General features: G+C 39.0%; 1 protein-coding gene across 1 annotated transcript in view; it reads left to right on the top strand.

Moving 5' to 3' along the window:
• Positions 1 to 24,721, top strand: part of CUBN (cubilin) — a 260,304-nt gene that overhangs the window by 215,184 nt on the left and 20,399 nt on the right. Inside the window, exons 57-60 of the mRNA XM_082742010.1 lie at positions 70 to 270; positions 2,853 to 2,982; positions 6,650 to 6,867; positions 21,559 to 21,767. Of these exons, the coding sequence (XP_082598136.1) occupies positions 70 to 270; positions 2,853 to 2,982; positions 6,650 to 6,867; positions 21,559 to 21,767 (758 nt within the window). The remainder of the gene's footprint in view (positions 1 to 69; positions 271 to 2,852; positions 2,983 to 6,649; positions 6,868 to 21,558; positions 21,768 to 24,721) is intronic.

Here is a 24,721-nt window from a genome sequence, read left to right as displayed (position 1 = left end):
TTTGTCTGAGAGTTTATAGCACCAATCCCTTGCACTGCTTCTGATTATAATGCTGGTCATTCCCTACAGCGCGCTCAGCCATAACCGGAAGCTGTGCCAGTGATGGCGTCCACATCATCAGGGCTTCCAACTTCTCTTCCGCACCTTTTGCCACCGTGTGTGGCGATGAAATCCTGTCTCCTGTCACCCTCCTAGGCCCGGTGATGCTCAACTTCTACTCTAATGCGCACATCACAGATCTTGGATTCAAGTTTAACTATAAGATCACCCGTGAGTAGCCGTAATGATAGAGTCTGGAATTTACTACTTTTCTTAAGTAATTCCCATAAGGACTTTTAATTGTGATTCATACATCACCAGCTTGAAGACTTGGGCACTTTAAGGGGAAAAATGATCAAATAGATGCCTGGTCAAAAATACTGGGGAGAACCTTCTACAGGAACTTTAGCTAGAACTACTCTTTGAAAATCAAATGCAAGATTGAGATTTATGTTGAAAATTAAAGTTAAAATGAGCATTCCTGCTGTCTTTAGTTGGTAGTAAGTTATGTAAAGGTGTCTTTTTGGCCTAGACTATCCAGATGCCTGTCTCATTTCTCCAAGTCACTCTGCTAATGTGAAAAACAGTATTTTATAAATTTAGAAAAAAACAGAAGAAAATATCTTTATAATCTTCAGGGAGGAAAGGACTTTTTGATAATACAAAAGCATAAGGTCTTAAGGAAAAGAAAAGATTAATGTATTCAGCTATATTGTAATTTGCAAGTTTTCCATTTCAAAGGCAAAGTGAGAAGACAAGTCATGGGATGAGCAAAAACCTTTGTAGTTACTAGGATCTTTTCATTTTTCATTGTCTGCAGACAATTTAATCCTATGTTTCAAAATCACAAGACTCTATTTCCCTATTTTCAGTTTTCTTTTCCTCTCCTGCAATTAGTGTGGTTAGCTTACTGACCATTTTTACCACATCATCCTAGTTTCAGTGAAATGGACACATACATCTGATAAAAGCTTGTTTTGTTTTTTCTTTATGTGACCAAGGTCATTACTAAAGTTAAATCATTTTCTTTCAAATAAATTACTATTCCCATCCACAAAGAAGTCTTGAAACTCTCTACTCATGAAAAAGACCTTTACAAGTCATTCATATTAGCTGTTACCTGAGTCCTGACCCCATTTGGAAGGTGTCACTGTGTGTGACTCCATAGGTCTGTGGGCACATCCAAAATAGATTTGGGCACAGTGAGGGTCCCTTCCTCTGGTTTTCTTGTTGTATAAAGAAGAGCATCAGTTTGTTTATTCTTTTAGTCCCACTGGTATGTTGGAGACTTACATGCTGCTTTATGATCTTCTACTCTTTAATCTCTCATTTTCCCAAAATACCTTATATAAGGTTTACCATATCTACTGTGAGAGTGCCATTTAAAAAGTGTTGGCATTAAGATTTCAAATCCTGACAGGTACAAATTTGGGAGTTATTTGGACATTGATAAGCTTTCAGAAACCACATAATTGTCTGTAAGCTGAAATAGAATAATGGCTACACAAATATAACTTTTTTTAAAGATTTTATTTATTTATTTGACAGACAGAGATCACAAATAGGCAGAGAGGCAGGCAGAGAGAGAGGGGGGAAGCAGGCTCCCTGATGAGCAGAGAGCCCTATGCGGGGCTTGATCCCAGGACCCTGAGACCATCACCTGAGCCAAAGGCAGAGGCTTTAACCCACTGAGCCACCCAGGCTCCCCACTAATCCAACTTTTAATTCACTACAGTTGTCCCCAGGGGTCTCAGACTGTGTATACTTATGGGTACGTGTAGAGAATAGCCTTCCTCGAAATGTGGGCTTACAAACAAACAAACAACCTTAAATGGCAGCTACGATTTATTTATCATTTCTAAGAGATGTAAATGGAATATCTCTGCTGACAGTATATAAACCAGAGAAATATCATCAAAATATACTACTAACATTATAATTTGAGAATCATAAAATAAAATAGAAGCATTTCTCCCTGCAATGAGTGGGGCAGTTTCCATCATTGTGCAGCATGCGCTCATCCTCCTTATATGTAAAGCCAAACAGAAATAATACTAATTTAATGTTTTTTATAATGGGGTTTTTATGGTCGTTTTATGGCTGTGGTTTTATTGACTAATAGAAACAACTAACAGTTCTGGGCTGTTGATTGCTGGAGTCAGGGCAGGGAGTGGGTCTAGCCTTGCACTTGCTGAGGAGCAGGAATACAAATTTGGGCAAATGCAGCCCTTACGAGGCTCACAACTAAATGGGAAATGCAAAGGACCCCACTTGAATGCCCAAAGGGAACTAAACTTGAAAGTTCCAAAAACTGTTTCTAGTACTTCACATTATAATACTCTGTCTTGACGGAGGAAACTCTATATTTAAGATATTTAACCTATATTATAGATCTCCAGATCACAGTCCTTCCTGGGCCCAGATGCCCACCACATGCCTTGGACTCTGCGTGCCTTTTCTCAGCTTCCAGTTACCTCTGTCATCCCTCTCAATCTGTTCGTTAAATACAGGGAATGGACCCCAACACGTGAAATGTGCATTCTCATTGTTTTCACTCTGGTCATTGAATTGACGAATTCCATTCCAAGGTGTGTCTTAAAATATTCTCCCCACTTCTACTCCCTTATTGTCTCTTCCCCTGACCTTAGTGAAAAACATCAATACTGTTTGTAAACAACCACGAAGGGAGATTTAAGTTCTTTAAGGCAAATGGTTGGCATCTCTCTTAAGGAAAAAAGGTGCAATTGTAAAGAATACCTCAAAATTACTCTTTCACGCTCTGAGCAATAATCGTTCTCTGTCTTCTTCTGCAGCCTGTGGGGGAGTGTTCAACTTCTCCACCGGGGTCATCAAGAGCCCTGCCTATTCGTATTCGGACTACCCTAATGACATACACTGTTCGTACACCATCATCGGTAGAGATGACAGAGTGCTTCAGCTGAAGTATGTAAGACAAATGTACCTTCTCTGCAGTTGGGTCAGCTCTACTTGCAGAAAAGATATTCCTTTATAACAAGGAACACTGATTTTTACAGGTGGTATATAAGAGAACCCTGAAGAAGGGAGAGTGAAGTTCTTGTTTGTTAGTATAAATCTGGAAAATGGGTGTCCCGCCTTCCATGCAAGCCAGTAGGGATTAAGGGGGAAAACAGGCACTCCACCAATGAAAATGAGTGTTGTCATTTTCCAGAAGGCTTCAAAGGAGTGAGTGTAGCCTTTGTATAATGGACTGTAAAAATTTAAGCCTGTCTTGGAAGCAGCAAGAGAAAGTAATTTTCATTTTTTGGGCACTTTCATTTGTTGGAACTTTATTATTATTATTATTATTATTTTTAAAGATTCTATTTATTTGACAGAGAGAGATCACAAGTAGGCAGAGAGGCAAGCAGAGAGAGAGAGAGAGGAAGGGAGGGAGGAGGAAGCAGGCTCCCTGCCTGCCTAGCAGAGAGCCTGATGCGGGACTCGATCCCAGGACCCCGAGATCATGACCTGAGCTGAAGGTAGAGGCTTAACCCACCGAGCCACCCAGACAGCCCTATTATTATTTTTTAAAAATTTTATTTTTTTAATTGACAGACAGAGATCACAAGTAGGCAGAGAGTCAGGCAGACAGAGGGGGAAGCAGGCTCCCTGCCTAGCAGAGAGCCCGATTCGGGGCTTGATCCCAGAACCCTGGGATCATGACCTGAGCCGAAGGCAGAGGCTTTAACCCACCCAGGTGCCCCCATTTATTGGAACTTTAATTGATACTTTCCATAGTTCTCTTCTTTCATTCTTTTTGTTTGTTTTGTTTTTAAAGATTTATTTATTTATTTACTTACTTACTTACTTATTTGACAGAGATAGAGAGTACAAGTAGGCAGAGCAGCAGAGGGAAAGGGAGAAGCAGACTCCCCGCAGAGCAGGGAGCCTGATGCGGGGCTCAATCCCAGAACACTGACCCGAGCCGAAGGCAGCCACTTAACCAACTGAGCCTCCCAGGCGCTCCTGTTCGGTTTTTGTTTTTATGGTTTTTTTGTTCTTTCATTCTTAAAACAGTTATATGAGGCATGTATTATTAAACCCATTTTACTGATGAGAAAATTGAAGCTCAGACAGGTCAAATTACTTTCTCAGTGTGATATGCTACTAAATGAAAAGTCAGAATCTGAATTCACATCATATTTTCTCCCAAAGCCATGCTGTTAATATTTCCCTATGCTATTTCTTGAAGGGCAAATATTTCCTGACTACTTGAGAAATGTATTTTTATCCATGTATCAGAACACCTCTACACTGGTGCCTTATGATACTGCTTACATCATCAGTAAAACGCTCCCCTAATCCTACCTACTCCCCACAGCACTGATTAAGGACCATAACCTCCAGTTATCAGTGATAAAGTTCAAAACCACATTCATCTGAGATGACGTATTTGTAACTCTTGTGTTTCAGTGATATACAGCATATGGCAGAGGGCTCTGAAAGTTCATGTACTTCATAGCAACCTAGAGTTTTGTATAGGAGTTCGATGGGCTGGAATCTTTCTTACTTACCTCCCCACCACGTGGCTGTGATCACTTTCATCCCTAAAATTGCATACTCTGCAGTTTGCCTCCAGGAACCTATGTCAAATGGGTCTTTATAAAAAAGTCTTATCCAGTCTGATTGAGTTCCTATACCAGACAGTAAATGGTCTAGAGGCTGCATGTTGAAGAAATCTGCAGATGCCCCACCCCCCGACCCCAGGACTATTTGTAAGGAAGCTGTGCCCCAAGGTCCAAAAAGTCATTTAAGTCTAAGGGACAAAAGAATAAACAAAAAATGCCAGATGGTCCAAAAAAGGAGGCCCTAAGGAAGGATCATCTGCCTAGAATGGCAGAATAAGGAGTCTTTCTTGCCATGTGCCTTGGTGGCCCAGTATTTGCTTCTATTATGTATAGGATTATAGGTGATATATATATACTGTATATGTTGATAACATATATCTATTTCCTGTGTGGGCTTTGTCTTATCATAGTCAAAATTCTTTTAGCATGGTTGGGAAATTTTTTATACTCTAAGAACCTACATTCTATGAAACAGATATTAGCCCAGTTTTTGCAGAAGTTGTAAACATTAGTAAAACATGATTTCTTCTACCAGGGCTCTCAAAGTACCCTGGCAACATAAGCTTTTCTATCAATGGGCTTTTCCAGATATCATCTGTTCTCTGGAAAAATGATAAAAAATAAGATGTCAAAACAGCTTTGAGTCCTCTTGGAAACTCAAATCTTTATCTTTCTTTATGGATTCATGTTGTAGAAAATAAATGTGTTACCCAAGGAGAATAAAAATAGATGTAGTATTTTTGGAAATTATCTAGCTCTTGCTCTGCCTTCATCTTCTTTTACAAGAGCATTACCTATTACATGTGGTTGAAAAAAATAAAGAATTTTTCATCTTGTTCTTAATCGTCAGTTTGAAAATATTGAACTAATTAAGGCTTTTTAAAAATTTTACAGATCCTTTTTTTCTTAAAGGCTCTTAGAAGGAATTTTCAAATTAAATATCTTCAAATTATTCTGTATTAAAGACTATTTATTTATTTATTTGTTTTATTTGAGAGAGAGAGAGAGAGACAGAGGTAGAGAGTCCAAGGAGGAGCAGAGGAGAGGGATAAGCAGACTCCTTGCTACACACAGAGCCCAATCTCCTGACCCTGAGATCAGGACCTGAGCTGAAATCAGGAGTCAGACACTTAACTGAAGGAGCTCCACAAATTATTCTGTGTTATATATTATTTATTGTAGCTGCTAGCAAAAAGAAAGAAAAAAAAAAAAAAACCGAGAAAGCAGGAGAACCTACAGAAATGAGGGCAGGATATCAAATAATTTAAACAAATTTAAGAATAATAATAAACCCATTCTAAAGCCCTAAAGATAAACCATGTAGAAAGCCTTGCTTGTTTAGGAAACTCTGGGAATAGTTACTGGAAAAGACAGAGCATAGACCTTAGATTAAAGTAGTATCTCAGGCCATTAAATGAAGTTTAGGGCGTATCTGTCAGGATAGTTGTAAGTGGTAACAAACATGCCCAGTGCTCAGTAGCTTAATGAGTTGATTTCTCACCTGTATGAGGATGTCCAGTGTGGCCTGGTCACTCAGCAGCCAGGCTGATGGACGCTTCATTTCTACATTTGAATCCATGACCCATCACTGCGGTGGGAAGACAAACTGAATAGTAATTTTTTAAAAAAACACCTTCCAAAACATAATATGTATCACTTCTGCTTATATTTCTTAGGACAAAAGAAAGTCTAAGGGCCACGTAGAACCTCACCGTGTATCCAGAAGGGCAAGTCTCCCAAACGTCAGGAACGCAGAGTGCTAGGGATATGTGGTGTAAAGTTCCTATAACAACTATAATGATCCTAAATATAAATATTTGCTTATAGCCATCCAGTCATTAGAATAGCATATTGTTTCTAGTACTTTCTGTCAAGTAAAGCATGGATGTTCTGCTTCTAGCCTTTGTCTTGTTTTTTTGTTTGTTTGTTTTGTTTTTGCTTTTGTTTTTACAAGAACGAGAGTTATAGTGTAATGGAAATCCGGATGGAGAACTTCAGTATTAACAAGGTTCATTCCACAGGTTTAGTGATTTCGATGTGGTTCCCTCCACCTTCTGCTCCCAAGACTACCTGGCAATATATGATGGTTCTAACGTCAGTGATCCCCTTCTTGGAAAATTCTGCGGTTCTGAGCTTCCACCCAATATTAAGAGCAGCAATCACAGTTTGCTTCTGGTATTCAAGACAGATTCATTTCAAACAGCAAGAGGTTGGAAAATATCTTTCTGGCAGACGCTGGGTAAGAATTTGGGATATGTAAATCTATTATTCATGACTGTTGCTTTTCTGCTTTACTTATTTTTTTTTCACCTGACTAAAGTTGCTTTTCATTTAAATTTTGAGGAATATTTCACATGAAGTTTTGGTTTTAAAAGTTATATATGATATATTTTGATTAAAAAAAAACCACTCAACTAATATACCTCTCTGGTGCACAACAATAAAGTCTTTCTACACAACCATCTCGGATGAGACCTGAATCTCATTTTATCACTGATGGAAATGGCAGAAGTTTAGCCTAAAAGCAGGCAAAGGCTCCATCAAGAAAAAGGCCTCATGACCTGTGTTGACTTTATCTTTAAAATGATGAACAGCCTTGGGAGAATTTTAAGTGAGAACTGCATGACCAGACTTGACTTCTGGAAAGACGGTAGTGGTAGCAGGCTGGAGGGAGGCTGGGGCAGGAGGACCCGATGACTTGAGAAGAAGCTCATTACAGAATGCCGGATGGCAAAGGTTGAAGGTTCAAACTGACGCAGTGGGAATGGAAATAGAAGGAAAGGTAAGAGGGGCTCCTGGGTGGCTCAGTTGGTTAAGCCTCTGCCTTCGGCTCAGGTCATGATCTCAGGGTCCTGGGATTGAGCCCCGCATCTGGCTCTCTGGTCAGCAGTGAGCCTGCTTCCCCTCTCTCTGCCTGCCTCTCTGCCTACTTGTGATCTCTCTCTCTCTCTCTCTCTCTGTCAAATAAATAAATAAAATCTTAAAAAAAAAAAAGAAGGAAAGGTAAGAATCTCAGAGAAACTGAGAAGGGAGAATGCTGTAGATAACTCTCATCCCTCTGCTCCAAAGCCAAGCTTACCTTGGGCTTTTTTTACATTTGATGTGTTACTTTTCTGTGCATTTCCTGAGGGAAGCAATTAGACACTTGTGTTGTGAAGGCTTCCCAATGTGTTGTGAAGGCTTCCCAATAAAACATAGACATCATTACAAATTGTATCAGAAAACCACTTCGCCACCTCTCCTACTTAGCTATATCAACAGTCACTTGAAAGCAAGTCTCGGGCAGACAGGGAATATCGCCTCAATAGAATTTGTCTAAGTGAAGTGGCGTACAAAAAGCATAGAGGCTATTTTGAAAGAAAAATTCATTTTCCTTTGGAGATTTCTGCACAAAAGAACCCATACATTCTTGCCTTTAGCACAGACTTTAGAATCAAATGACATATATTTGCATTTGCTCTTGCTACCTGCTTTCCAGTTGTTTTTCCTTTTCCTAATATATTCTCACTTGACCATTGAAATAGTCTGAAAGTGCTCTCTGCTGTTGTCCCCGGCCTGAAACTTCCCAAGTGAGTCAGTGCAGCATTCACTAGCCTCATTAATTACTGTTTTTCTGAGCTACAAGGAAGGCATTTGGACTTACTGTGATTTTACTGTATTAAAGTGGCACAGAAGGAAAAATCTTACACTATCAGAGGCATTGTTCACATACAACCACGGGCTCTCTCGGTCAGTTACTGTTTTCCTCGGGTAGTTCTAGGAAAGGTTCAAGTGTAGGGAATAGAAATGGAATGTCATTAGTTGTCAGAGTGGTGTGATCCCTGCATTTCATGATGATGACTTTTACCTCTTTTTCATCTTTATAAATGTTCTTGGACACTTGGAAATATTGAAGAAGTGCTTCAGTAATTTGTTTTTTACTGAAACGCTAAGTGTTGCCTTGAATTGCTTTGGTTTCACAAAGCCTTCAAGAGCGCACTTATCAGTTTACTGATCATTCTGCATAAGTTCTCAATTTTGTTTTGTTTCATTTTTTGTTTGTTTGTGGTAAGGGACTAGGGGAAAGAGCAATTATGGAGGACAAGGGGAGTTAGAGAGGAGAAGGGAGTTGAGGGAAATTGGAATGGGAGGTGAACCATGAGAGACTATGGACTCTAAAAAGCAATCTGAGGGGTCTGATTTGGCGGGTGGGTGGGAGGTTGGGGTACCAAGTGGTGGGTATTAGAGAGGGCACGGATTGCATGGAGCACTGGGTGTGCTGCAAAAAACAATGAATAATATTATGATAAAAATAAATTTAAAAAATTTTAATAAATAAATATGAATAAATTAAAAAAAAGAATAGATTGAATTCTTCTAGTTATAGATCTGGATTAAAAAACAAAAACAAAAACAAAAACTTGGACTTGGCCACTAGGATGCACCTTTCACATCTGTCTTATGCAATTAAAACCATTCCCTTTTCCCATAGAAAGGTGAGAACATCTGTATGGACTTGACAGCGAGTTTTCAACAGTCACATGAATTTTCGACAAGGTGTCCAAAACTGTCAGTTCATCCTGGAAAACAGTATTTTCCCAGTGTAAATAATTGCCGTGAAGAGACCATTTTAGTCTGCAACATTCCAGTTTGGTTCATCTTGACTAACACACTCGAGTTTTGCAAATTTGCCATTTAGATGGTACAGTTGACAATACTTTATAGACATCTGCTTCGATTTTTCGGAAGTCAGTGGAGAGCCCCACTCATTTAACTATGTGATTATGAGGTCAACTCCTTCATTTGTATTGCTAATGGGTCAGAAAGATTTGGGGGCAAATATCCCATGGTTTGTGTTAATTACTAAATAGGTAGGGAAATTGAGTTTTGTTCTTTTGTGGAACTTCTGTATTAACGGCCCCTAATGGACGGGATATAAGGTACAGAGAAAGCAGGCAGGCCCTTCCCAGGGGCTAACATCTAACTATAAAGCGAATCTGCCTTTCCCCCTCACTCCAGCATTCCATGAATAATTAATTGATCCTGAGAGAAAATGACCAGCAAAGCCATCGTGCTGGGCATTAGGGATCTGTGAAACTCTGAATTTATCTGAGTGTTTTTCTTAAAAGAGTGAGCTTTTGTCTGATTGTCAGTGGTATCAAGGGTCTTCTAAAGTTTAAGAAGCCATTAATCCTGTGGATTTGGCTGAAATAGGAATGCTATCTAGTGCAGAATTGACGTTTGTAAGTAACCTTTATTTTATTAAATTTCTACTAGTTGAGCTTTTGTCCCTCCTTGACCCCCAGGGATTGCTTTGGCCATGACTGGGCTTACATGTGTGTCTTGTGAAGTATTTCAGACTTGCAGACATGTTTTTAAGCTTTCAGAACCCCTGCTGCTTCTCACTGCCCTGGTCTCATGTGAGAGTTCTGCTCCTTCAGTCTTGTTCGTGACACAGTCATCACATTAGACACCAAACTTCTAGATATTTGATTAGATCAGGGATTCGAAGTACATTATTTGTGTAGTATACTGTGGTGATTCCATTTTGTTTTTTAAAGTAATGTGTTCATAACACTTCAGCAAAATGTCAGGGTCAGAAACTGACCCTGGCCTGATGAGGTGTGAGATTGGTAGGCATTTGGATCAGTGAGAAGCCTAGGAGAGAGTAAAGAGTGACCCTTTGGGATGACATGTCTTAGAAGGGCAAGGATGTGACATTACCCTAAAGAAGATGGTAACGTCAGGGAAAAGGGGATGTCAGTGACTAGAGGCTGTAAACATGGGACATGTGACTAAAGCTCCCAGCTCCCTGTCGTCCACAGTCCATGTGAGGAGGATGAGGGCCACTGCCTGTCCCTTCCTTGTGTAAGTGCGATATAGAGAACGAGTCAGTTGGCAATATGGTCAGACTCACAGACAAAGGTGAGACAAAGGTTTTAAACACCCGAGCACATAGTTAACAAGAACAAAATGAACCATACTCCACAAAGGCGAAACCGTGCCTAGATGGGAGGAGCTGTAGACCAGCTATCCCATGGCCACCACCTAATCAGCCCATGACATCATTGCCTGGTAAGATGTTTTAGAAGAGTCCTTTAGCATTTTTTAATTCAGTTTTTTATCTGCTAAAAAAACATCACTTTGAAAAATTACCGCTTTCTTTCTTTTAAGAATATGTTGGGGATGAAGTAGCTAATTCCTATAAAGTTCCTTAGATGCCCAAGAGAAAGACTGTTATGCTCTCAGAAAGTAATGCTGTGGTCTTGGGCTTCTGTGAGGCTCCATGACGGTCCCATCCTGTATCTGAGGTGGGGGAGGAGGCCTGGGTACAGCCGGGGTCATGAACATCAATGGGACCCTCTCTGAAATCAAAAGCTAAATTTTAATTACATTCTAACACCTTGCAGAGGCCTAGCATATAACGGATACTCCGTCAATATTAACAGGCTGTGAATGCATTAAAGAACAAGTAGATACGTGTACCTACGTAACAATTAATTCCCTCAATTTAATATAAACGACATACTCTACACTGTATTGTATCTAGATGTGCCTCCTTCTCCATCCTGGTTCATATAGTTCAGCTAAGACTCAGGGTAGTAAATTGGATCAGTTTCATCCTCAGAGAATTGGGAGTACGAGATCAGACTCAACCTCTGGGTCATGTGCGTCTGGCCTCTGGATTTTTGTCCCCTGCCATAACATCTGGAAAATGTCTTTCTAACATGCTAAAGGAAGACCCTGGGAGCAGTGGGAGGAAGCTGAGGGAGTTGAGCCTGAGTTTGTTGATAAGAAGGGACAAGAGAAGGAAAGGGGAGACTGACAAATACAGTGGGAGTCTGCGGCCCCAAAGATAGAAAATATGGTCAAAACAGATGGAGAAAAATGTAATAACATGTCAAAATCAGACTCTGGCTTCTAGTTACTTTTTCAGTTTCAGTTTTGGTGTTATGTTTGGACTTTGAGAGGCATTCTAAAATTCTGTAGATTGATGGTAAAAGAATAAACTTAATTCTAAAATTCTATAGCTAGATGGTAAAAGAATAAACTTAATTTATTCAGTGGCTGTAGGGCGCCTGGGTTGCCCAATGAGTTAAGCCTCTGCCTTCAGCTCAGGTCATGATCTCAGGGTCCTGGGATCGAACCCCACGTCTGGCTCTCTGCTCAGCAGGGAGCCTTCTTCCCCCCTCCTTCTCTGCTTGCCTCTTTGCCTACTTGTGATCTCTCTCTCTGTTAAAAAAAAAAAAAAAAAAAAAAAAGAATATTCAGTGGCTCTAAATATTGATGTATGTATGTTTCCACGTGCTTCTTAAAGTTTGATCAAAGCTGCCAAACCTAATTATTTTTTTAAAAGTGTAAGTGCAGTAAGAGGGTTGAGTTATAACTTGAAAAATTTTGTAAATCACTGCCCAAGTAATTCTCAGCTTAGCAGTAACAGGGGTATTACTCGAAAGCAATGGTGTTTGTCTGTTCTCTTAATGTCATTTGCTCCCTCTGATGAAGTCAGAGAATGAGAGGAGCTGAAATTGTACACCCATTTGCAGAAAACTAGACTGAGCTTACTTCCGCCCTTTTTAAGCCTTGTAACTTTTCACTGGTGATTGGATTTCCCTTGAGAGATGATGCCAAAGACAAGGGTATCTGCAGTTTCTTCTTTGTGGGTTTTATTGAAAAGGGTTTTTTGCTGAGCAGAGAATGCGGGGCCACAGTAAGGAAAACAGCAATGCCTCGTTCAGCAAAACCTTACAAAAGCAAGTAGACAGGAGTAAAACTCCAGATCAGCAAAAGGAAAGGAAAGATTTTTAGCAAGATATATTCCAACATCAGAGTCTGTGCCCCCCTCCCCCTGGAATGACCTGTGCCTGTTTAAAGAGTAGGGCTGCTGTTGAGGAAAAATAAAACCAGATGGTATTGTGGAAACCAAACTGAATGATAAAATTGAGTTAGTGGTAAATCATAAGATAACACTGGAAAACATTTGAGTGCATAAGAGCTGGGAAGTAATTATCCTGCATTAACCTAAGCCGCACCAGCCCTCCTCAAAATAGCATTCAGTCTTGTCTCAGATGTTCTCAAAACTTGGTGTTTTGAGTTAAATTATTTGTAACCACAGGTTCCCTTTAATAATAATTATTATCCTTACTCAGATCAGCTTGACTTTGATGTAGTGTTTGCAGGAGCTTAAGCACAAACTATCTCTGGTCAGCAGTAAACATTAAAAAAATTCTTTGGTTGTAAATCAGTTGTTTAGAAATGAAACATCATTAGGGCCATAGGACTATATTCTTCTTGTTGTCATGATATGAAAAAAATCTATTAATTGTGTGGTAGCTGTACGTTCTGCTCACTCCCAAATTAAGACATCGCAAAGTCCCAGGGTAAAGCTAAAAAAGTGGAAATATCCATAGTACAATGCATAAGCTAATATATCAGTAAGAACAAAAGAGTAGTTCTGTGTCCCTGTTTAAATTGTTATTTAAAAGCTATGGGAATCTGGTTCTGGTCTTATGAATTCCACCTCTTTGGTATCGAAATCTGAGCATGTTGCTATTAAGGCTTCTTTCTCTAAACAGAACATTTTAAAAAATTTCATAACTTTCAATTTTGTAATTGTCAATGTTAAGTAAGTAAGGTTATACTTCTTTTATTTTTTATTGAAGAATAATTGACATTCAAATATTGTATTAGTTTCAGGTGCACCACATAGTGCTTCGATATTTATATACATTACAAAGTGGTTACCACAGTAAGTCTAGTTACCATCTGTCACAATACAAAGTTATTACAATATTATTGATTATACTCCCTATGCTGTGCATTACATCCCAAAGTCTTACCTATTTTATAAATGAAAGATTGTACCTCTTCATCCCCTTTACCTATTTCATCCAGTTCCCCAACTCCTGCAAACATTCATTTGCTCTCTGTATATCTGAGTCTGTGTGTTTGGTTTCATTTGTTCATTTATTTTGATTTTCATTTCTACATATCAGTGAAGTCATATGTATTTGTCTTTCTCTGCCTGACTTATTTCACCTACCATAATACCTTCTAGGTCCATCCGTGTTGTTGCAAATGGCAAGATTTCATTTTTTATGACTGAATAATATTCCATTGTGTGTATGTATGTATGTATGTATGTATGTATGTATGTAGATAACATCATCTTGATCCACTCATCCACTTGTGGACATTTACTTTGATTCCATATCTTGGCTATTGTAAATAATGTTGCAAAGCACGTGGGAATGCCCATATATTTTCAAATTGGTATATTCCCTTTTTTCAGATAAATACCTAGAAATGGGATTGGCAGATCATGTGGTAGTTCTGTTTTTAACTTTTGGAGAAATTTACTGCTTTCCACAGTGGCTGTGCCAGCCTCTATCTGCACCAACAGTGCAAGAAGTTTGCCTTTTCTCCATATCCTTGTCAACACTTAACCATTTCTTGTCTATTTCATAATAACCATTCTGATAGGTACGAAGTCTAAGTCGTACTTCTTTTAGGTAGTAGAGTTGGCACATTAATGTATCTCGTATTTTACAAATGATCAAATTTGCTCTGCTTGCTGTAATCTAATATTCATAAATTGAATTTACTTAAGTAATAGACCTAACATCATTTATCACTACAAATTTTTAGCTAAGGATGCATTTTCCTATGAAAATACTATCTCTAAGGCAATGTTTTAAATCTTTCAGTGATATTTTTATTGTTATTCTGTGAGTTGCTTCTTACCAATTAAATGTGTGCTAAAAATGAACTAACTTAGCTTTAAAAACAGGTTAATCCATAGGACAAACATGCCATTTTGTTAAAAAAAATACATAAGTACATACATACATGTACATAGACCAAATGTGTGCATAATGTAACAACAACTTTACAAATCAAGAAGCATATTTAACTCCAAGAATTCCCTTTGTAAACGTATGTTAGATGCAAAGATCCATATAAGAACGATTTACATATTCTATTCATTCCTTCATTGTTTATTCAACAATATTCACCAGCTACTTGCTGTGCAGGCGAGGAACTTCTCCTTGGGAATACAAAGATGAAATGAACAAGGTCCTTATTCTTGAGAGGTTCATTCAAGTAGATGAGTTAGTAAGTAATTGTAAATTTGGTGTAATAAATGCTTTTTGACAGAAGTATGTGCAAAGGACAGTGGAGGCAGAAAAGCCAGGGACCTGTGGTACGTCTTCCCCCTCCGCCGGCTTCTCCCTCTGCTTGTGCTTTCTCTCTCTTCCTCTGCCAAATAAATAAATGGAGTCTTTAAAAAAGAGTGAGAGAGAGAGAGAGAGAGAGAGAGAGAGAGAGTGTGTGTGTGTGTAAGCTCTGGAGGAAGACTTCCTAGGAAAAAACCCAGTTCTTGTCCATCCCAACAAGTCTGAACGTGGACACTTTTCCTCTCTAAATCTTGATGATCTCCTCTGTGAAATGGGTACACTAATAGTGACTACCTGACAGGGCTGTGGTGAGATTAAACTAAAACATTCCCTGGCATTCATTAAGCATGGCATACATTTCAGCCTTAGATTGTAGCAACTTGGAAGGAGAAGGCATTCCTTGGGAAAGCATTCTATAGAGAAGGAAAAGCATGTACAAAGTTGCAGGTGCATCCCATTTCAGAGGCTACAGACTGACCCTCAGGTCATTTGGTAATGTTCTGGGGCACGGGGCAGAGAACAATAGGAGCCTGTGACAGCAGAAATAGACAGAAGCTACGTGCAGAAGGCCCTGTATCACAGGCAGAGGGGAACCATGAACGGTTTTGAGCTGGAGATCTAATGATCTAATAGGTTTGTTTTAAAGAGCACATTCTAGTATCTGTATGGATGGTGTTTTGAAGTAGGGGTGGCCTTTTATGCAGGGAAAAATTAGGAAAATTAGGAAAGTACTAGAGTTGTTTTGGCAGAAGATGATGAGAGAAGTGTAAAAATAAAAGATATAGAAAGATGTGGAATCTATGGGACACAGAGGTCTTTGAACAGTGTAGTAATGCTTTCTGGTGATACAGCCATCCAAATGCAAAATTACCAGGAAAAGATCAGGTTTTGTAGGAGAAAATAATAATTTTAGGTTTGGGTATGGAGATTTTGGTGCATTTAAGACATCCCGCTCAAGTCCCATAGTTCATCAGATATAAGAATTAGAAGCTTAGTAGAAGGATCTGGGATAGAGTTTTGCTTGTTTTTACCTTGAGGCAATGCAGTGTGGCACATACACGTTTAAAATTATGATATATGCCTGGTGAACTGACTTGTATCATTATGCAATATTTTTTTAAACGCTTCTTGTCTTAAAGTCTACTTTTTTCTAAGTTCGTATCACTTCCCTAACTTTCTTTTGTTCGTGTTTGCTCGGTATAGTTTTCAATCTCGCCACTTTCGAACTTTTCCTATCCTGAAGATTTTATTTAGGTTCTGTTTTACTTTGTCTTTCATTTGAGAATTTCCTATTTTTTTCAACTAATGAAATTACCAACATTATTGGACTTAAATGGACTCATTGTATTTTGTTTTCTCTTGGTCCTGCCTGTTCTTCCATTCTTTTATCCTTTCTTGGGCTTCTTTAAATTGGTTTCTGTCACTCTCCTTTTTAAGTCATTGCTTCTACATTCTGTTCCTCTTCTTTAAATGATTACCTTAAAAAATAATTTAAAATTATTCCTTTCACCACTTCATAATAAGTGTAAAGGACCTTAGAACATTTTAAATCCATTTATCTCCTTCCTGTCTTTTTGCTATTTAATGTCAATTGTTTTAACGCTACTTATATTTTAAACATAAAACATTTTTATTGCTTTATGCAAGTAGTACTTATGTGTATCAACATTGCTGTTTTTTATTTTATTTTATTTTATTTTATTTTATTTTATTTTATTTCCCCTTCCTGAATTTCCCTGCCTCCTTATGGGACCAATTTCTTTCTTTTTGAAGAATTCTTTTTAGTGATTTTTTTTTTTTAATTTGTGGCAATTCTTCTGGTAAAAGCTCTTTTTTCTTCTGGTAAAAGCTTTTTCTGTTTGTTTTTGGTTTTTGTTTTTCTAAAAATGGTGTTAGTTTGTCTTATATTTTCTCTGAATATAGAATTCTAGTGTGGTATTTATTTTCTTTCAGCACTTTAAGATGCTATTCCTTTGTTTTCATCTGATTTTTTTGTTGTTGTTGTTAAGATTTTATTTATTTATTTGACAGAGATCACAAGTAGGCAGAGAAGCCTATGGGGTTGCTACTGATTGGTCATTGGAATTACCTTTTTTTGTAGTATTTTAGTTTTAGGCTTCCCAAATATTACTAGACCAAGTACACAATCTAAGTTAAATTAGGCTGGATCTCAAATTAGGATTTTTTAAAAGAGTCAAATTGAGTGATGTTACCAAAAACAAAGAAGATCAAAACACGCAATTCATGTTACAAAACCCATTATGTTGTTTTTCTAGCATAACATATGTATATAATACCTAAAAGGTTATACATGTTTGAGGTTAGAGAGTTGAAAAATAAATCCAATTTGCTTTTAGATAAAAAGACAAAGCATGTTTGTCTGGAACCTAGGTCAATTTTTAAAAATGAATTCTCTGCTGTAGGGCAATTGAATAATGCAGCTTTGAAAATCACAGCAAGATCTATTCAAAGGAAAGATTATGGAGCTCTAACCCTGTGTCCTGTGTGGTTGAAGGGAAGCTACCCTGGTGCACTCCCATTTCCCTAAAGCACCACCTTTGAATGTGTTTATGTTCTCTTTCCTGTGCTTTGGTCGGCTTCCTTCAACTACAGACTCAAGCTCCAGCTGGCTCACTGAGAAACAGGAAAGTGCCCAAAGTCAGGCCAGTCTTTATCTGTAAGGATGGCTTGCCATTCACCATGTGTCCAAGTAGTGGCAGTCCAGAGACAGATAGAGATCCTATCCAGAAGATGTCAATAAAACGTCAGCCACACAAAAAAATGTCCATTCTCACGATAACTATTTAGAAATGCACCTGTCTCCACTTAAGGCTTCAAGATATTTTCTCTTGGATAAAAGAACTAATTTTCTTTGTCAGATTTATGTTGGCTTGTACTTCACTCTAAAACTGAGTTGTCGGAGGGAAAGAATTTACGATTTAGTTACTGATTTTTAATTCAGTAGATCTGGACCCACATTTCACTCCTTACTATGGGCTTTTATTTCCAGTATTTCTTTAGCCAAACATTGTCTTTCTCTAAAGAAGTAGCTCTTTTGTAGGAAGTATTTCCAATTTTAGGAAAGACGGTTAGAGTGACATTTGTTCTTGGACATGGGGAATGTCATGACTGAGCATGACTGACGAATGTGCTGATGGATGGGAGTTTGCTGGATGGAGGAATGTGTAAGGACACGGAAGGTGATGGATTTATGATGCTAAGTATGTCAAGGTGAAGGGCTGATACTGGTGAAAAAGGTCATGAGGGAAATTTAAAAATATCAGTATAGTAAACGAATATTAGTGTCTTATGTATGAAACTATTTCATGATCACAGAGTTCTTTCTGATATGTCCTATTATTGTTGAAATATAGAAATGTAGAACTAGTAATGTGGCAAAGCACTTTTTGGTAAAGATCCTTCTTTTGGTAATATTTATCTCTATATTTCCCCAAAGACATACATTTATGGTTATATTTGCTATAGGGGGAGGAGAAGCAAAGAGCAGTTGTACTATGTTTAAATATTAAAATGGGGGAAATTAGAGCATTTATAACCATTTACTGCACCAAACAAACACTGAAAGGATTTTACCCATATAATGTTACACTTACATCGATTATTTGACTATGCCCTCATATAGCCTATTACTCCTATCATATTACTCAAATATAGTATGAATTATATAATTCATTCACATAATGTTATGCTCACCTCAAATATTTGAATATTTTGGCCAGGATTGTCTGATGGTAATGTTAATTCTCCTTTTTTTTTTTAAGTTCTATATATATATTCTATGAATTAAGCAACATGCTCTGTTATAGTTTAACAACTCAAACAAGCTATTTGGCTATGGATAGCTATGGCCACAGTAATGTTGAGCAACAAATCAGCCAAAATTCAGTGGCTTATCCCTCTAGCATTTATTTTTATCACTGATGGGTTGGCAGACTGGTTTGTCTGCCTGTTCCAGGCCACAGGTTGATTGCACTTGGTTTCACGGTTCTGGCCCACTTCATATATGAGCTCTTGGTGGATGGAGCATGGGAGCACGAACCAAAAAATACAAAGCCCCTTTAAGACCTATTCTTACTTCAAGACCATTAATATTCTGAGACCTAGCACCAGTCCCTTGGCCAAGCCTAACACCAAGTGGACAGAAAAGCATGCTGTGTCCATTCTAATGTATTGCAAAGAGAAGGGCTAAAGAATTAAGAATCATCCAAGCTACCCATCAGTCTGCGGCAGCACACACCAAAGACTTTTGTGTTCTTGCTTTTGGGCTCCCTGGAGGGAGGGAGGGTGTGTCTGCCTTATGACATCAGTATGGTAGTAGTGTGTATAATGGTGCCACTGTACCCAGATACAATCGCCATCTTGCCCTTATTATTAGTAACAGTTCATAAACAAGGGGTGATAATATAGTCTAAACTTTTAAAAATAACATTTAATTTTTAAAGCTGATGCATTCATAGAGTAAAGCCCAACAATACCAAATTCCGGTATACAAACCTCCAACTCTTACTGCGTGCCCTTGCTGCCTCCAGCCCAGAGTGTAGCCATGTCTTCTCTATTGGTCTCGTCTCCTCCAGTCCTACACCCCTCCTTGTAATGCTGCTACCAGAAATATATTTACAACATAATTGTTTAGAAAGGACATTCTGACCCTACCACTCCTCTAATCAAAAACCTTTCAGGTAGATCCCCATTATCCACAGAATCAAGTCTCAAGGTCAAGTTCTATCATCCCGCAGTTGAGGCCCTCTGCAGAACAGCCCATCCTGTTTCCCAATCTTCTTGTCCTCAGCAGACTCTAGAGTACTCACTAAGAGAATTATGCTTTCCTCTGCATATAATGTAAATTCTTGTCCACTGCATCTTTGGTTATAAGGTTCCATCTGCCTGGAATTGGCAGTATCAATTCCAGTTCTACATAGTCTTGTCCTGTTTATCCTTCAAGACCCAAATCAGATGTCACCTCTTCCTTGGACATTCTACATCGTCATAGCCTGAAGTCGTCTGTCCCTTCCTGCAGAACTCACAAGACTTCCCTGCCTCTTTTATGGTACCTGTTTTGGTGTTTTGTTTTGTTTTGTTTTCTGAATTGTATTATCATTATTTATGTATGCCTTATCACTGCTGTTGGACTACCACTTATCTTTTCCCACCTCAATACTAAATCTATTTCTTTCACTATTAAAACAGTATTTAATGGTGTGCCTGGATGGCTCAGCCAAATGTCTGACTCTTGGTTTCAGCTCAGGTCGTGATCTCAGGGTTGTGAGATCAAGACCTGCATCAGGCTCTGCACTCAGTGGGGATTCTGCTTATGATTCTCTCTGTCTCTCTTCCCCTTGCTCCCTCCCTCTACCGCCGTGGGCTCTCTCCATCTTTCTCTAAAATAAATAAATAAATCCTAAAAAAAATTTTTTTTTGAAAAAAAAAAAAAAACCCAAATATTTAATAAATAGATACGTGTGTCAATTCATTAATACCCTGAGTCATTATTCTTCCCAGCTCTGCATATCAGGTTAAGTGGTTTTCTTAAGTAACAGTCAGTCCACACTGGGTATAAAAGCAATGCAAACTCCAGTTCTTTCTTTTGGTTGCAGGCTTATGTCATGAGAGCAGAGTCATTAGCAGTATGTGGTTCAGCAGTGGGCATTGCTTTGGTTTCAGAATAATTTTGTGCTATATACCATGTACAGATTTATCAAGGACTGGGCCTTTGGAAGCTTTTCAATTCAAGGAAATGTCTGATTGTGCAAATAATCTATCATTTTATCTGACTTTGAAGCTATGGACAGGGCAGTTTGACCTACTAAGTAATGCGCCTATCCTGAAAAACTCGCCACAAATTTCATACTTTGCCTGTGAGAAGGACTGCCATTGTTTTCATTTCCTGCCAAGCTCCAAGGCCAAAATCTTAGCGCCCCCTAATGTTGCAAGCAATCTTTTCACCGTTAACAGGGACTGTGAAATGAATAAAACTATGTCCTATATTCTGAGGATTTAGTTCCATATTTTTTCATAGTTGACCATTCTGCCTTCTTGAGAGGATTTTTTAATCTCTCTTTTCTATTTTTATTATGAATCTTAAGGTTTTTATTTCAAAGTAGAATTTATTTATTTATTTTATTTTATTTTTGCCCTTAAAGCTCTTTTTCAGTTTGCCTTTTGGGGGGAAAAAAAATCAAATATAGAGTATGTTTTAATATAAACTGGACTGTAGTTTTAAATGTATGTAGTGTTAAATGGCCCCCAGCCTCTTTCTAACAGGTAATTTACATAAAAGGTTTATTGGGAGCCAATTGTCTTGGAATGTTGGGTAAATTCTTCATAAATTCAGTTTTCAATCTGATAGTGTTCATAAAAGCAGAACATAGAAATAAAATATGTTCATGGTTTCCACACGTTTTGTTATGTAAAACACCTTATTTTCTAAGAAACTGAATTTTTCAAGAACAGAAAAAGCTTCAATAAATCCCATCAACAGTTCTAAAAATGCATATAAAACTAAATATGACTCCCCACTTTTCTAGGTGACTAGAAGGGGGACTCACAGGAGCAGAAAGGAAATAAGTAACAAAAAAGCTAATGCAAGCTTGAGCAACGCTCACATAAGCCCTCGGAAGCCCAGCGCACCATCTGATAACATTCATGCAAATGTCCGCAGAATAGAAACTATGATTTTTTTTTTAACTTTCCATATAAAATTTAAGATCTGTTCTCTTTGGTTTGCACAGTGACGTGTCTTTGTTGTAATGCAGGGCCTCGGCAAGGATGTGGTGGTTATCTGACAGGTTCAAATAATACCCTCGCCTCTCCTGATTCTGACGCCAATGGAAGATATGACAAGAATTTAAACTGCATCTGGATCATCACTGCACCTGTAAACAAACTAATTAAACTTACCTTCAACACATTTTCTCTGGAGGCGTACAGTATTTTGCAAAGATGCATATATGATTATGTAAAGGTAAGGCTATTCTATTTCCTAACCAAGTCTTCTGCCCAAGACTTTAACGTGGTATGTGTCAGTTGATACCATTCAGGGAGTCATGAAAATTTTGAGTTCCACTAATTTTTAAAATAACATATTCTATATGGATATAACATTTATTATTACAGGAGCACTGTCTTGATATCGGGTTAACCTCCAATATGGATGGCTCAGAAACGTCTTGTAGCTACTAACACTAGCTTTAAGATTTCCTGTTCATCCATGCTTTGGCAAGAGAGATCTATGGAAAGATGGGTTGTATGGACAGAGATACTTGAAAGACCTTCGGCAAATCCTAAAATGAAGTTTATATATTTACTTTCCATATTACTTGTAAATGTAGAAAATAACTTGGTTCTGAAGTCCCATTAAAAGCAAGTCAGGAGGGGCGCCTGGGTGGCTCAGTGGTTTGGGCTGCTGCCTTCTGCTCGGGTCATGATCTCAGGGTCCTGGGATCGAGCCCCGCATCGGGCTCCCTGCTCCGCAGGAAGCCTGCTTCCCACCCCCCCTCTCTCTCTGCCTGCCTCTCTGCCTGCTTGTGATCTCTGTCTGTCAAATAAATAAATAAAATCTTTTAAAAAAAAAAAAAAAGCAAGTCAGGAAACTTTTCTGTTCAAGTTTTAGTGATTCATTAACATTAAATTATTGTATTTATAAGGACATATGAATTCAACCCCCGCCTTCTTTTTCTTTTGTTTAAGTAATCTCTCTACCCAGTGTAGGGCTTGAACCCATGACCCTGAGATCAAGAGTTGTGTGCTCCTCCAGCTGAGCCAGCCAGGCACCCCTGAGTTCAGATTAAACCCTCTAAGTAGTATCAGCCAGTGTATACTACTCCACTTTATGGGAGGCAACAACCAGCATGTCAAGTTTTGTGCCCATGAGAAGCTTAAATTTGATTGTAAAAATGATGGGCGGTGCATGCAAGTCAACAATACACTGTTCAGGGTAGTCAATATTGAAGTGCCAAGTAATGCACAGATAGAGGCTCAAAGCAACATCCAAATTTAAAAGGGAGGAATGTTCATGATGACCTGGCATGAAGAAGAAAGGCTTCGGAGAGTGAGGGAAAGGTTATTCAAGTCGGGAGAGGAGGCATTTCAGGCAAGGTGCACATCAAAAGAAGGTAGGTACAGAAGTTGGCATATGAAGGTTCTTAAAAGGGTGATGGGACTGACTTTACTGGAGCAGCGTATTCCAAAAAGTAGCAAGAAATGCAATTGCCTAATTTTATTGCTGGAGAAATACCCAGATCCCAAAGAATCTTGAAAAGTCAAACTAGGAAGAAAGGAAGGAAGGAGAGAAAGAGAGAAGGAGAGGAGAGAAAGAGAGAAAATGGAATCAAATTCATGCAATTCAAATTCTGTGCAGTTGAAAATAAGGAGGAGTTGGAGGTTTTCCAATGAGCGATATGATGAGAGCAGTGTTTAAGGAAGACTAATACGGAGTCAGCATTTCAGGTGGGGGGTGAGCAGAGTGTCTGGAGGGAGGACCCCAGGAAGAGGTTACTTTTAGATAAGGATGGTACAGGATGGAGCTATCAAGCCTAGTTTAAGATGAACCTTTAAGTTTGAAAATTGTCTTATATTTTAAAGAAATTATTGTGTTTAATAAAAGGGAAAGAAAACTCGTAAAATATGTGTCGAACACTTAATTACATACTGTCATAAGCTCCAAGTCCCGGAGAGCAGGAGAATGTCAGTACTGTTAGGAGGAGACCATGCTTTGTAAGGTCGGGGTTCGGTTTGGGGGACAGCAGGGCAGACAGGTGGGCAGAGGATGGGTCGGGGCTCCAGCAAGAAGAGAGCAGCACGAACAGACAGGAGACAGCAAAGGAACACTTCTGCAGTCAGGACAATCACTATTTTCTTTCAGGAAGGCAGCATGGAGCTGGAAAGCCAGCCTTCTGCTCCATGTCCGGAAAAGTACGCAGTGAGGCCATCAGCGAGGACAAAAGAGGCAGGACAAGAAACAGACAAGTCAAGGGAAAAAAAGATAAAAGCCATGAATAGTGGAGAGTCATGAAGGTCAAGGGAGAAGAGTTGCTCACCAAAGATGGGTGGTCAGTATTTTCAAATTATAAATTAGAGGCCAAGAAGGGAAGAAGAAGGAAAAACTTGTCAGATTGGATGACAACCATTTTTAACTAAAGTATGGGCACAGAAGCCAGATCAGGAGTTCCTGAAAGACTGGAGATAACAAGGGATTTCAGTTTAGAGTGAATTCTTTTCTAAAATAACCCCAAATGGCCAAAGCAGCAGCAAAGCTGGTATTCCAGATGCTTTGAGAGCTGCCTTGGTCTTACAGGGGCAGGGTGAGGGTGGGGTCATAAGCCCTAGAGGCAGGTGGTGTGGACTCGAACCCAGTGTCACCAGGCAGATTCCCTCACTGCCCCAATCCTTTCTCACTTCATCTAGTAAGACACAAATGAACAAAAATCATAATCAGACTTACTTTGCAAGGTTACTTTGCGGACAAAGATCATGCAAGCTAGACTGTTTGGCACTGGGCTTGAAATGCATTTAAAAACAAATTCAGGGGGGCGCCTGGGTGGCTCAGTGGATTAAGCCACTGCCTTCGGCTCAGGTCATGATCTCAGTGTCCTGGGATCGAGTCCCGCATCGGGCTCTCTGCTCAGCAGGGAGCCTGCTTCCACCTCTGTCTCTGCCTGCCTCTCTACCTACTTGTGATCTCTCTCTCTGTCAAATAAAATAAATAAAATCTTTAAAAAACAAAAACAAAAACAAACAAACAAACAAAAAAAAACCAAATTCAGGGGCGCCTGGGTGGCTCAGTTGGTTAAGCAACTGCCTCTGGCTCAGGAGTTCTAGGATCCAGTCCCGCATTGGGCTCCATGCTGAGTGGGGAGCCTGCCTCTCCCTGTCCCACTGCCCTCTCATGCTCTCTCTCTCTCTCTCTCTCAAGTAAAT

This window comes from Mustela nivalis (genome assembly GCF_964662115.1).
Source record: "Mustela nivalis genome assembly, chromosome: 7".
In the NCBI taxonomy this organism is placed as follows: domain Eukaryota; kingdom Metazoa; phylum Chordata; class Mammalia; order Carnivora; family Mustelidae; genus Mustela; species Mustela nivalis.
This window is presented reverse-complemented; position numbering and strand designations above follow the sequence as displayed.